Source organism: Phocoena sinus, chromosome 14, assembly GCF_008692025.1.
Source record: "Phocoena sinus isolate mPhoSin1 chromosome 14, mPhoSin1.pri, whole genome shotgun sequence".
NCBI lineage: Eukaryota > Metazoa > Chordata > Mammalia > Artiodactyla > Phocoenidae > Phocoena > Phocoena sinus.
This window is the reverse complement of record NC_045776.1, coordinates 47,864,751-47,879,125: the sequence shown is the minus strand read 5'-3', so window position 1 is coordinate 47,879,125 and position 14,375 is coordinate 47,864,751. Positions and strand designations below refer to the sequence as shown.

The following is a 14,375-nucleotide window of genomic DNA, read 5'->3' as shown; positions in this document are numbered from 1 at the left end:
TCCATTAAAAGAGAATAAGACAACAGAAGATGGGCTGGCAAGACAAATTATTTCTTAATGTCAGTTGAGCTTATTTCAAATGAGATAGCATATCTACACCAGGTTGGGTTCAGTACAATTTTGTCTCTTCAACTCATTTATCTAATTCAGTCATCTTGATTATGGCCTCATGGACTTCATTTTCAGAGAAAGAATTCTGTAACAAACAGCCCACACACATGCTGATTACTGAACAGTTAATTCTAATTAACTTGGGCATGACAGGAGAATTTTGATAAAGTCCTAGAATACAAATATAGTCTGCTTATACTAGGCTAACTTATATAAAAAACCCACAGCATAGTCTCCAGACAAAACAAGAGAGTCAAAGAGATCTAATTTAAAAAAACAAATGAGAAAATTAAAATCACAAATAATTTATTCTTCCGTTAGAGTTGATACAGTTTTAAATAGCAACAAAGTACACAGTGGTGGAAAATTGGCACAGAACCTAAAAGCGTTTCCATCACAATAAGGCTGTCCATGCTTTATGTGTTCAAACTTGATGTCCATTTTCTACTGACCATGTTGAAAAAAACCCTATTCTGACCTTAAAACACACACACACTCTTTCATACACACACAGAGACACATTAAAATTTCTCCTCTTGATTACAGTATGTTGAGAACAGTACATTTTGCTTATTCAGATTTATCGTACCCCTTCTGTTTTGTTTCCAGTTAGAAGTGGGGAAAAAACAATTCAATTATAAAGAATATACCTTATTCCCTGGGCACAGGCAACTGTGATGAAAATAGCAACTTACCTTTGGGCTAGATCTTTTCAGATTATGCTTAAGTAACTGTGGTTATAAACTTCTCGATGCATGATTTCCTGCCCAATGCAATATCCCTGAAATCACCTAAAACAGTCAGGCACAGGACAGCCTCAAATAGGATTAAGTATACCATGCTAATAAACAAAGTGATCTGAAATGCAACCTCTGTGCTTTTAATACAGATCAGAATAAACATCATCAATAAGCGTCTTCCTAAACATCTCTATATTAACCAACATAAAAAAGGGAAAAACTTAGAAGTGTTCCTTCCTTTATAAATGGCATTATTTCCAGTCAATAAGGGTTTGTAAAGTCTCCTGAACTATTCTTATCATACAAACCAATTATCCTTCTAATGTTAAAAAATAAAATTACTGAATCAACGTTGACTCTTCTTTGACATCATTTATAAAATGTTTTGATATTACTAAGTTCCCTGATTACTCAAATAAGGTAAAATTAACACTTTTCATTTTCAGTTATTGCTCTTTTAGGAGAGGATTACCACTTCATTTACATGAAACTGTTAGCAAGATTCTTCAGATCCAATATGAAGTAATTCTTATTGCCTCACATTTTAAAACTGTATTATAAATGATCTTTTATAAAAAGGTTTTAACCCACAAAACTGGAAAGCTTTTAAAAAATGTCTTTTTACTTAAAACTGTATCACAGTGCCCTTGATTATCTAACACATAAAAGGGATCTGAATTTTCTCTAAAGAACGTAACAGTGGACATATGGTGTGCTTTGTCTTCTCCCTCACCTTCAGCTTCACAGAACACCACTTTGAGACCAACACAATCAAGCATCCACCATGCTCCAATCCCCATTAACAGAGGACTTCTGATTCTGTCCAGTGCGTAGTGTACCTCCTTGCATATTCACCACATGAAATAAACATAATATACAAAATATTGCTGCTGTAAAAATTGTACATTTCCCTCTTCCCCTTACAAAAGAATCTGTGGAAAAGTATTAAATTCCCTTAACCTTCATAAACATACAAAGCTGTTCACACCTTTCAGTCTGTAACAGTCCATTTGAAATACTGTTCCGAAATCATTGCAAATTGGTTATGTCATTCTATTTTCTGTCCAATGTTGCCATCTAGAGTAGACATGTGAAATCAAGAGTATTTTTGCGCTACTAAAGCCTTTTGTAACTAAGCCACAAAGGCTGTTTACTGATGAAACAGCCACTTATCCACAAGGTTTTTCCAAAAACTAGATGGAATGGAAGGGTCTCTTCACAGGGAGGTGTCCACAGTGCTGAGGCGACAATATGGCTGCTAACAGATTCTGGCTATTGGAATGTAAGTACTTTTCACTGCTGGTAATTTCCATACTGTCCCTAAAAGATAAATTTAAAAATATAATTAGATCATAGTTTGCCCATAACAGTTTGGCACAGAAAATTACAAATCAATCTTAACACTGTCATACTGCAAAAGCAACTACAATCACAACAAACAAAAACCGTTACATATAATATTTAGGTACAGAGTATCTCTGTAATTTCTTCTGATATTACAGTCAACTGCAAATGGATTTCAAAGTCTATGAGCCTAGAACAGCACCTATCAGAGTGAGAACTTAGATGTTTGGTGAATTTTATTGAACTGAATCAAGAATGAGTGAAGTTCTGGTTCTAAATGCTGGCATCGCATATACTAGTGTGTCAATTATATTCTAGTACAACAAGTTTGTGACTGTTTAGATTATTATAGTGACTTATGAATTAACACCAAGGGTATCTGAGATAAGTAGCAAGGATGGACAGATATCTGGGAGGTAAAGGAAAAAGAACCTTCCAGCCACACTGTGGAATTTGGGCCTCTTCCCGAGGCCAATGAGGTATTCGCAGAGGTATTCAGACAGGCAGCTGGTACATAAAATCAAAGAAAGATTGTTTTTGATTTTGTTGCTTTTAGTAAGGTAGACTTGAAGGGCCTGTAGGCTGACAGGAAGGGAAAGAAAATGAAGCACAGGTATAAAAGAGGTAATGAATGAAGTAACAAAATTCTACAAGGGAGGTAAACAGTGTCCAGTATACAGCTGTTAAGGCTAGCTTTTGGAGAAGAGAAGGAACATCTTTTCCTTCAACAGAGAAGAAAGGTAGAAGAAAAGAGGAATGTACTAGAAAAAATTTATTTTAATAACAAAAATGTCTTAAATGTGTTTACAATAGATGCTCATAAGAGCACTTGGGCACATAATCAGTTAACTGTTTCCTCTGGCTAAATATCCCCCTCTAAGTCAAATTAACTATTTTATATCAAGAAAGTATTCTATAGTTGAAAGCCTTCTGTACAATAAGAAACAGTACCCTAAAAGTTTACACTTCCACAGAAGTAAGATATACTTCAAAATTTGTTGAATACCACTGTATCTAATGGAATAATGCACTATAAGTAGAATTAAGGTATTTAAAAAGTATTGATGTACTTTACATAATTATATTCAGAAAAATTTAAAGTCAATGCTCATCCTGAAATAGCTGTAGGTAAGATTTGCTTTAAAATACTCAATAAAATAGGGTGTGGGTATATAAAACAACATTGGTAAAATGCCGGTAATTGTTGAATTTGGTTGGTGGGGTACACAGGGATTCATGATGCTCCTCTTTTTGCTGTCTTTCTTGAAAAATTCCTATAATACCACGTTTAAAATAAGAAATGCTTAGCATACAGGAACTTACTGTTCAATTGTTACATTATCTAAATACTGAGTTTAAGTCCCAACTCTACTGTTGCCTTTTCATTTGAGCCCAAGGAAAGCTCTTTGAGATTTTCTTCACCTATAAGGTGGGACTGTAACATACCCATCCCTGGCTCTCAATTTTCTTTCTGTTTAAGGTTACACTAGTTCTACCTCATTTATTTGTTAGGACACTTAAATAAGAGAGGACATGAGAAAGAGCTTTCAAAAATTATAAATAAGCAAGCCTCAATGCTGGAAGGAAACGCTCCCGCAGTGAGTATGTGTGATGAGATATTAACAATGAAAGCGAGTTGCACATATTATGAATGATGTGAAAGCAGAAGAGAGGTTAAGAACTGGTGTGCTATATAAATAAAAGCTATAATGTATCTACTATAGCATGAATTACTTGACGATAGGGACTAGGTCTTATCCATTCTTATGCCCCAAGTATTGAAGAGTGCCTGACACATAAGACTTCTTCAATAATGTACACCAAATATGATATTCAAGCAATTACAAACATTTATTGAGCAAATACTATATGCTCATCACCATAATAAATTTGAAAAACAGGGAAGGTAAGACTTACAAATAAAGTATAATTGCAGAACAAGGTCTACAAGAGTTCAGAAAGGAAAAGGCTATCGCGGCTAAAATAATTTGAAAAATATTTCAGAGACTGTGAGAGCCTTAAGAAAATAGTAAAATTTGAATGGCAGAGAAAAGAAAAGGGGCACTTCAAATAGAAGAAACAGCTAAAGCAAAAGAATGGAGAAAAAATAGGTAAAAAATGCTTAGGGAATTGGAGAGTAAAAAAGAATATACAACAATCAGGACTAGAAGCTATTGATTATTTGTTAGCACAGAGCTTGAAGTAATGGATACGAGAAGTCTGGCTAACATCAACAATAGCCGACTCTTAATATATCTCAATAATATATCTCAACAATATATCTCAATAACTCTTAATATATCTCAATAACTCGTACCATGTGTCAAACACTGTAACAAGTGTTTTGTGTCCATCTGTTACCTGTGCAGTAAATATGATATCCATTTTATGGATGAAGAAATTGAAGCACTGAGAATTTAAGTAACTTGACCCACACCAGATCACTTTGCTAGGACAAAATCAAATCACAAGCAAGCCTAAAAAAATACTGTATATCTGCGACCATTAGCAAATTCCAGGGTTAAAAGTATGGGTTTGGGAAGCAGAAATCAATGCCTAGTTTTAATTCTCCCACTTACCAGTTTCTTGTCCTTGAGGCAAGCTATCTACCTTCCCTTTCTTGACTGTCTCATCCAACAAGTGAGGATTTCTGCTTCAAACAGTTGCTCAATAAGAAAAGCGCGACAGCACTCTGCAAAGTGCTGGTGTGGCTGGAGGCAGGGGCGTCGTGAAGGGCCCAGTCCCTGGGTCTTAGCCACTCAGCTCGGCCCTGCTTACCCATCATCTTGGGTGGATCACTCCAACTCTCTAAGCCTCCGTTTCTCTCTCTCTCTCTGCTTCTTCAGCTTCTTTGTAAATTACAAAATTCCTCTGACTAGAGTAAAGAATAAATGGGAAAGGAGGCAAGACAGCATGGGAGGATCCTTCATCCCATCATGAACTTAGGAGATGTTAATGGTCTAAACAAAGATAAGGCAGTGGTCAGAGAGAAGTGGATGGATTCAAGAATGTTGAAGGACGTCAGGCTAACAAGATTTTGTCATTTATTAGATGGGGAGAGGGAGGAAGTCTTAAGCATTAAATGTGGCACATGGCATTCTAGCTTGGCGATAGTGCCCCTCTCTCTAAGAGAGAGCATAGAAAGGAGGAATGTGTGGGTACAAAAACTATGAATTCATTTTGGTTATGTGAAATTGACATGATATTTCCAAGTGCAGATGACTACTAGGCACCTGACTTTCAGAAGAGAAAGTGAGACTAGAAATAGAGGTTTGAGAGTCAACAGCATGGTAAATTAAAACCATGTGCATAAATGAGATTTTCTAGGGAGTGTATGGAGTGAAGAGTCCCTAGACTGAGCAATAAACTTCTTTCTTAAAAGTATTCTGTCCCAGTACTTTTTAGGGGTTTCTTTCTCTATTCTTACAATCACCATTCAAATTTAATAAGTGAAGGCCCTACGTATTCACTCACCAGTATTTATTGACTACTCAATGTGTTCTACTAGGTGATGGAGACTCAACAGTGATAAAAAACAGATGTGGTGATGTCTTTAAAGAACTGACATCCTAGGGGAAGAGGGTACGATAATAAACAATAACTACATAATCTGTCACATGGAAATAAATGCTATGCTGAAAAATAAAAGCATCTAACACCATGTTTCATGAAATTTTCCTTCTAAGATCAGGAACAAAGCAGGGATGTCCCCTTCTCACCACTCTTTTTCTACACTGTACTGAAATTCCTAGTTTATGCAATAAGAAAAAGAAACAAAGGTAAACAGATTGGAAAAGAAGAAATAAAACTGTCTTTGTTCACAGATGACATGATTGTTTAGGTAGAAAATCCCAAAGAATCAACCAAAGAAACTCCTGAAACTAATGAGCAAGGTTGCAGGATACGAAGTTAACACAGAAAATTCCCCATACACTAGCAATGAATAAGTCCAATTTGAAATTAAAAACAATACCATCTACATAAGCACCCCCCAAAATTGAATACTTAGGTATAAATCTAACAATATAGAGAGAACTGTATGAGAAAAACTTAAAAAGTAATGAAAGAAATCAAAGAACTAAATAAATGCAGAGATGTTCCATGTTCATGGATAGAAAAATCAATATTGTTGCGACGTCAGTTCTTCCCAACTTGATCTAAAGATTCAACACAATCCCAATCAAAATCCCAGCAAGCAAGTTATTTCTAGATATTGAAAAAGTAATCCTAAAATTATATGGAGAGGCAGAAGACCCAGAATACCCATACAATATTGGAGGAGAAGAACAAAGTCAGAGGAATGACAATATTCAACTGCAAGACTTAGTATAAAGCTACAGCAATCAAGACAATGTGATATTGATGAAAGAACAGAAAAATAGATCAATGGAACCGAACAGAGAGCCCAGAAATAGACCCACATAAATATAGTCAACTGATCTTTGGCAAAGGAGCAAAGGTAATACAATAGTGCAGAGATAGTCTTGTCAACAAATGGTGCTAGAACAACTGGATATCCGTGTACAAAAAAATGAAATTTAGACACAAATCTTAACAATGAAAATTTTCTTCATTCAGAACATAAACTCAAATAGGACATTTACCTAAATGTAAAGTAGAAAACTATAAAACTCCTAGAAGATAACATGAAAAAAAATGTAGATGACCTTTAGTTTTGGAGTGACTTTATAGATACATCACCAAAGGCGTGATCCATGAAAGAAATAACTGATAAACTGGACTTCATTAAAATTGAAATCTTCTACTCTGAGAAAGACAATGTCAAAAAAATGAGAAGACAAGGCAGTATTTGCAAAAGACACGACTGATAAGGACGGTTACCTAAACTATGCAAAGAACTCTTACAACTCAACAATAAGAAAATGAACAACCCTATCAAAAAATGGGCCAAAGACCTGAACAGACGCCTCACTGAAGAAGATATAAAGATGGCAAGTGAGCATACTGAAAAGGTGTCTACATCACATGTCACTGGGGAAATGCAAAGTAAAACAACAACGAGATACCCCACAAACTTACTGGAATGGCCAAAATTCTGAACACTGATAACAGCAAATGCTGATGAGGATGTGGAGTTAACAGGAACTCTCATTCATTGCCGGTGAGAATACAATATGGTACAGCCACTACGCAAGATAGTATGGCAGTTTCTTACAAAACTAAATATACTATTACCATATAATCCAGAAGTCATGCTCACTCCTTGGCATTTATCCAAATGAGTTGAAATTTTATGTTCACACAAAAACCTGCTCATGGAAGTTTATAGCAGTTTCATTCATAATTGCCAAAACTTGAAAGCAACCAAGATGTCTTTCAGTAAATGAATGGTATATCCAGACAACAGGCTACTATCCAGGGCTAAAAAGGAACACTTTATCAAGTCATGAGAAGACTTTAAATGCATATTATTAAGTGAAAAGCCAGTTTTGTCATGCACATGATTCCAACTGCATGACATTCTGGAAAAGGCAAACTCTGCAGATCAGTAGGAAGGATAGAGGGATGAATAAGGGGAGCACAGAGGATTTTTAAGGAAATGAAACTCTTCCGTATGATATTATAATGGTGGATACAGGTCATTATATATTTGTCAAAATGTACAGACTGTACAACACCAAGAGTGAATCTAATGTAAATTATGGACCTGGGGTGGCAGGTTTATTGATTATAACAGATGTACCACTAGGGTGTGGGATGTTGATAATGGAGTAGGCTATGTATGTGTAGGGGTAGGGAGTAAATGGAAACTCTCTGTACTTTCTTCTCAATTTTGCTGTGAACGTAAAACTGCTGAAAAAAAAGTCTATTTTTTAAAAATTAAGTAGGTTTCTGGTCAAGACAGATTTATACTCCAGCCTGAAAAACACCGCAGGGCTTCCCTGGTGGCACAGTGGTTAAGAATCCTACTGCCAATGAAGGGGACACGGGTTCAAGCCCTGGTTCGGGAAGATCCCACATGCTACCTTGTGCCTGTGCGCCACAACTACTGAGCCTGCGCTCTAGAGCCCGTGAGCCACAACTACTGAACCCGCATGCTACAACTATAGAAGCCCATGCGCCTAGAGCTCATGCTCTGCAACAAGAGAAGCCACCACAATGAGAAGCCCGCGCACCGCAACGAAGAGTTGCCCCTGCTCGCCGCAACTAGAAGAAAGCCCATGTGCAGCAATGAAGACCCAACGTGGCCAAAAAAAAAACCCCCAAAACTACAAAAAAATATATGAAATACTTGTATTCAGGACACAGGACAGGAGGTAATAAAGAACAGCAATCTGTGAGAAATGGGAAACAAATGAGGCGAGCACTCTGATTACTGCATCTTACTGCACTGAGAGTTTCCACACTGCAGCATATGGAGAGGAAGTAAGGCTGGGTTTGAGGTAAGAAGATAAAGCTTAGAGTCTGAAGAGAAAAAAAGGAGCTAGAGTTCACAAGCCATAGTACCAAAGAGGAAAAAAATGCACAGAGAAAAGAAATGCACTGTGGAGATCTGCAGAGGAACCTCTTGAGTATTCAGCATAGCACTGATATGCAAATGCATGCAACGAAAATACCCAAGTCTAAGGAAAGAAACACCCCAACGGATTAGAGGAAACAATTCCTGCACTCACAGAGGAATGGAAATAGTGTTTATTCCCACCAGCCAGAGTGGAAAACCTCATAATTCCAGGGCACTGGGTTGAGTACCCAAAAGGGTCTTATCTTACTAGTGGGGATATTTAGCCCAGGACTAAACACTGTCTGGCCCTGCCTAACAAATCTTCAAAGCAATCCCCAAAAGATCAAGCTGTTTTCAAATTACTAAACTGCATCCCAAAACAAAACTCAAGAATGTTTGTAGGAATACAAATATATCCATCACTCAACAACATAAAAGTAATATTTGCAATTTCTGGCGTTTAATCAAAGATCATTGCACATGGAAAGGATGAGGTAAATATGACCCAAAGCGAGGAGGGAAAAAAACCAGTAGATCAAAACTGGCCCAGATGTTAGAATTACCAGAAAAGGATATTAAAGCAGTTAACATACTTGTTATTCCTCATGTTCAAAACTTTAGGCAGAGACATGGAAGATATGAAAAAGACCCATATCAAACACCTGGAGATGAAAAATACAATGTCTGCAATGAGACACATCTGGGAGTGGATTAAAAGCTGGTAAGACAATAAGCAAGATAAGATTATTGAACTTCAAAACACAGCTACAGAAACTACCCAAAATGAAACAGAGAGAAAAAAAAGACTTAAAAATTAAATAAACAAACAGGATCACTGAATTATGGCACAACTCTAAGCGGTCAAATACACATGTAACTGGAGTCTGGGGAAGAGAGATAGGGGTACAGGTGTAGAGAAAGGAAAAATATTTGGTCAGAATTTTTCCAAATTTGATGAAAACCATTAAGTCACAAATTTAAGAAACTATACAAACCCCAAGCATAAGAAAACACTCAAATAATTTGATAAGGGGAAAAATCTTAACAGTCAGAAAAAAACAAAATACACTAACAGTTTATCACCAGGAGACCTGCATTACAAGAACTGTTAAAAGGAAATCCTTCTGGCAAAAGAAAATGATACCAGATGGAAATATGGATTTATCATAGAATGAAAAGTACAAGAAACAGTAAGTACATTAGTAAATATGTGACTCTTTTCTTATCATTTAAGTATCTTTAAAGGATAATTGATATTTTAAACAAAACTAATTCCACATACTATGGGGTTTGTAACATATGTAGAATTGGAAATTATAACAATAACACAAAGGTTGAGAAGAAATGAAAGTAAACTATTATACTTTATATGAAGTGGTATAATATCACTTAAAGGTACTGATACATGATACAATATGGATGAACCCTGAAAACATTATACTAAGTGAGAGCATCCAATCACAAACACCACATATGCATGACTCCACTTAGCCTAAATGCTCAGAATAGGAAATTCCATACAGACAAAAAGTAAATCAGCTATTTCCTAGGGCTGGGTGTTTGGAGGGAAATAAACATACTTAAAAAAAAAAAAAAAAGAATGGTACATCTTAAAATGATGAATGGTATGTGAATTATATCTTAATAAAAACCATTTTTTAAAAACAGAAAAAAATTTAAAATAAGAAAATGAGGAAAAAGGACAAAGAACAGAAGGGACAAATAGGAAAAAATATCAAGATGACAGATTTAACCATTATCCATATTCACATTAAACATAATGTTCAAACTCCCTCCATTAAAAGGCAGAGATATGGGCTTCCCTAGTGGCACAGTGGTTGGGAGTCCGCCTGCCGATGCAGGCGACATGGGTTCGTGCCCCAGTCCAGGAGCATCCCACATGCCGCGGAGCGGCTGGGCCCATGAGCCATGGCCGCTGGGCCTGCGCGTCCAGAGCCTGTGCTCTGCAGCAGGAGGGGCCGCGACGGTGAGAGGCCGGCATACCGCAAAAAAAAAAAAAAAAAAAAAAAGGCAGAGATAGATTGGGTAAAGAACAAAAAAACGCAAGTCCTAAGTATACACTGCCTTCATGAAACAACTTAAACATAAAAATACAAATGTGTTAATAAAAGATTAAAAATATATTATCATTCTAGTACTAATCCAAAGAAAATGATATTACTATTAGACAAACATATTTCAGAGCAAAGAATATTACCAGGGATAAAGAAAGTTATTACATAATGATACAGGAGAAAATTAATCAAGACATAAAAATCCCTAAAGCATATGCACCTTAAAAATGTAGCATTGGGACTTCCCTGGTGGTGCAGTGGTTAAGAATCCGCCTGCCAATGCAGGAGACACGGGTTGGAGCCCTGGTCTGCGAAGATTCCACATGCCGTGGAGCAACTAAGCCCGTGCGCCACAACTACTGAGCCTGCGCTCTACAGCCCGCGAGCCATACCTACTGAGCCCATGCGCCACAACTGCTGAAGCCCACACACCTAGAGCCCATGCTCTGCAACAAGAGAGGTCACCGCAATGAGAAGCCCGTGTACCGCAGCGAAGAGCAGCCCGTGCTCACTGCAACTGGAGAGAGTCTGTGGGCAGCAATGAAGACCCAACGCAACCAAATAAATAAATAAAATAAATTTTTTTTAAAAGTCACATTAAAATACATGAAGCAAAAATGAATAGAACTGCAAGAAAATATAGACAAACACACAGATATAGCCAGAGATTTAATATTTAATATCCCTTTCTCAATAACTAATAGAACAGAAAATCAGCTAAGTCATAGGAGACTTGAACACCACTATCAAGCGGCTTGATCTAATTGACATTTACAGAACATCCCCACAGACCATATTCTGAGCCATAAAAGAAGTCTCAATAAATGCAGAAGAATTCAAGTCATACCAAGTATGTTCTATCAAGATGATGAAATTAAATGGGAAATTAGTAACTGAAAACTATCTGGAAAATCCCCAAATATTCAAAAACTATATACACTTCTAAATAACTCTTGGGTCAAAGATGAAATCAAAAGCGAAATCAGAAAATATTTTGAACTGACTGCAAATAAAGACACAACAGAAGAGGGAGCGGTAAATACAAAGGTTCTGAGCGAGAAACATGCTGGAAACAGGCCAGTGTGACTGAAGCAGAATGAATGAAGGCGGCTATAAATACAGAGGTGAGGTGGTGGGGTAGGGGCTGGGGACATGAGCTGAGCATGGCCTTCTAGGCCATTATATTACTCTGGGCGGAAATGAAGTCGCCACACGGTTATGCGCAGAGGGGTGGCCTAATCGGACTGATGTTTTTAAAAGATCACTCTAGGTCCTGTGAGGAGCACATCCTGTAGAGGAGCCAGGAGGAAAGCAGGAAGACCAGGAAGGAGGACAGTGCAACAGTCCAGATGAGTGAGAGTTATGACTGTGACTTGGGTAAGGGCAGGAAGTTGTGAAAAATGACTATAGATACGGCATGTATTTTGAAGGAAGAGGTGATGAGATTTGCTGGCTGACTAGATGTTTGATTTGCAAAAAGAAAGGAGTCAAGGATGACTCCGGGTTTTCCGCCTGAGGAAGTGGAAAACTGAGCTGCTGTTCATGGAGATGGAAAGACTGACCCGGGTGGGGGTGGGGCGCAGCCCCTAACAGGATTCTCTCTGCCCCTCTTTTAATTCATCCTGCATACTGCCACAAGAGTCACCTGCCTAAACACCACTATAATTAGATTTCTTTTCCATTGCCTTAACTATCTTGAAGAGTTGAACAACTTTCCCTAAAACGAAGAAGCCAACAGGTGTTTGGGTTGGGGGAATCCATGAGATAGATGTGGGGAAGCTACTAACACTAGAGTAGCTAGAATGGTCCCCTCCTCATAGCCTTTTCTAATGGGGAAGAAGATGTGGCTGGCAACTACCCCAACATCATGGGTCTTTTTCTACTGTATAGTCCCCAAATTCCTGAGGACTTTAAAGGGTGGAATAATTATCATGATAAAAGAAGAAACATATTATATATCTATTATATATGCCAGCCACTGCTATATACTTTAGATACATCATTTAAAACACTTTAAAGGCTCCACACTGTTATCAGGATAAAGCCCAAGTTCCCCAACGTGGCTTACAAGAGCCCTCCTAATCTGGCCCCAATTCACCTCCACTCTTGCCTCTCCTTCCCCACACTCCTGCTTTACTGAGCCACACATCTTAACACGAGTCCTTTGTGAGTGCACTTCTTTCTGACCAGAATATCCTTCTCTCCTCCACAACCAGCTGGCTAATACCTACTCATCCTTGGGCTCTCGCACTTATATAATACTTCCCAAGGAACACATGTCTGGGTTAGGAGCTCCCTTCCACAAAAATCTTGCCTTTCCTCATCCAAGTACTTCTCACACTATATCGTATCATCTGCTTACTTGTCTGTTCCCACCTAGACTTAATTTCACAAAGGCAGAGTCCATGTCGATCTTATTTCCCAATATAGCCCCATCTTAGGTACTTGGCATAAAAATGTTGCTCGAGAAACATTTGCTTAAGGAATGATGTTAAGTTTAGGAGACTTAGAAATATGCTGATCTAGAGAGAAAATGATGAAGCTGAGGAAAATGACAAGACATCCAAAGAGAGATGTTCTGCTCACAGCTGGAAAAATGGAGCTGAAGTTGGGTTGAGAAGAGTAGGCTAAGGATACTGAAAATGTAAGACAGGGTGAATATACAGACTGCGAAAAACACTAAGCCAAGGATTGATATCTGGGGAAAAGAAGATGAGAAACAAGTAAAAAATAAAGAAGGAATCACTGAAAATGTAAGAGGAACAAAATAGTACAGTAATATAGAAGCTAAAGAAGACCACTTAAGAATGAAGACAGGAACAGGTGTCAAATGCTAAAGTGAAGTCAAGGAAGATCCAGATAGTTGCTCCATAAGCCATAAGGACCAGGTCTGTTTTACTCATCTAGGACATAATATAGTATCCAGCACACACAGAAAATTAATAAATATTTGTTGAATTAGGGAGTAAAGGACCACTTTTCAGCAGTTAACCTGTGGATGTGAAGGAGCCTACATTTTATCTGCTCAAGGATCTTGTCCTTAGATACTCACTAGTCAACACTTATTTTACTTTTAAAATTTAGATAAAACTTCTGCCTACTCCTTTGATTTAGTTCTAGTGTATTTTTTTAGTATTACTTATCTGTCCATACTTTTTTTTTTAATTAATTAATTAATTTATGTTTGGCTGTGTTGGGTCTCCGTTGCTGTGCGCGGGCTTTCTCTAGTTGCGGCGAGCGAGGGCTACTCTTCGTTACGGTGGGTGGGCTTCTCATTGCAGTGGCTTCTCTTGTTGCGGAGCACAGGCTCTAGGTGTGCGGGCTTCAGTAGTTGCAGCACACAGGCTCAGCAACTGTGGTGCACGGGCTTAGCTGCTCTGCAGCATGTGGGATCTTCCAGGACCAGGGCTCAAACCCGTGTCCCCTGCACTGGCAGGCAGATTCTTAACCACTGCACCACCAGGGAAGTCCTGTCCATACTTTTAAGCCTCTTATATCTCTTTTATATTTTCCACTTAACTAGAACGTGTCAGTACAGGGGGTTGTAGACTTGAGAGAGCATCGATGAGAGAGCTGCTTATGCCTTAGAGTCTAATCAGCACTGCATACGCGTTGTTTCTCAAACCAGATCATCCCCACTGG

At 37.9% G+C, this 14,375-nt stretch overlaps 1 protein-coding gene across 7 annotated transcripts in view; it reads right to left on the bottom strand.

The window, feature by feature from the left end:
- Window positions 1–396: 396 nt before the first annotated feature.
- The window catches only part of SS18 (SS18 subunit of BAF chromatin remodeling complex), a 76,830-nt gene continuing 62,851 nt past the window's right edge, over window positions 397–14,375 (bottom strand). For 5 of the 7 annotated variants that reach the window (XR_004345376.1, XR_004345375.1, XM_032602610.1 and 2 more), the window contains one exon: window positions 401–2,171. Coding sequence is in view for 5 of the 7 variants with exons in the window: in XM_032602610.1 (XP_032458501.1) it covers window positions 2,145–2,171 (27 nt within the window). In the remaining 2 variants the exon portion in view is untranslated. Of the gene's footprint in view, window positions 2,172–14,375 lie in introns of all 7 variants that reach the window. The other 2 variants (XM_032602613.1, XM_032602615.1) reach the window with 1 other exon arrangement.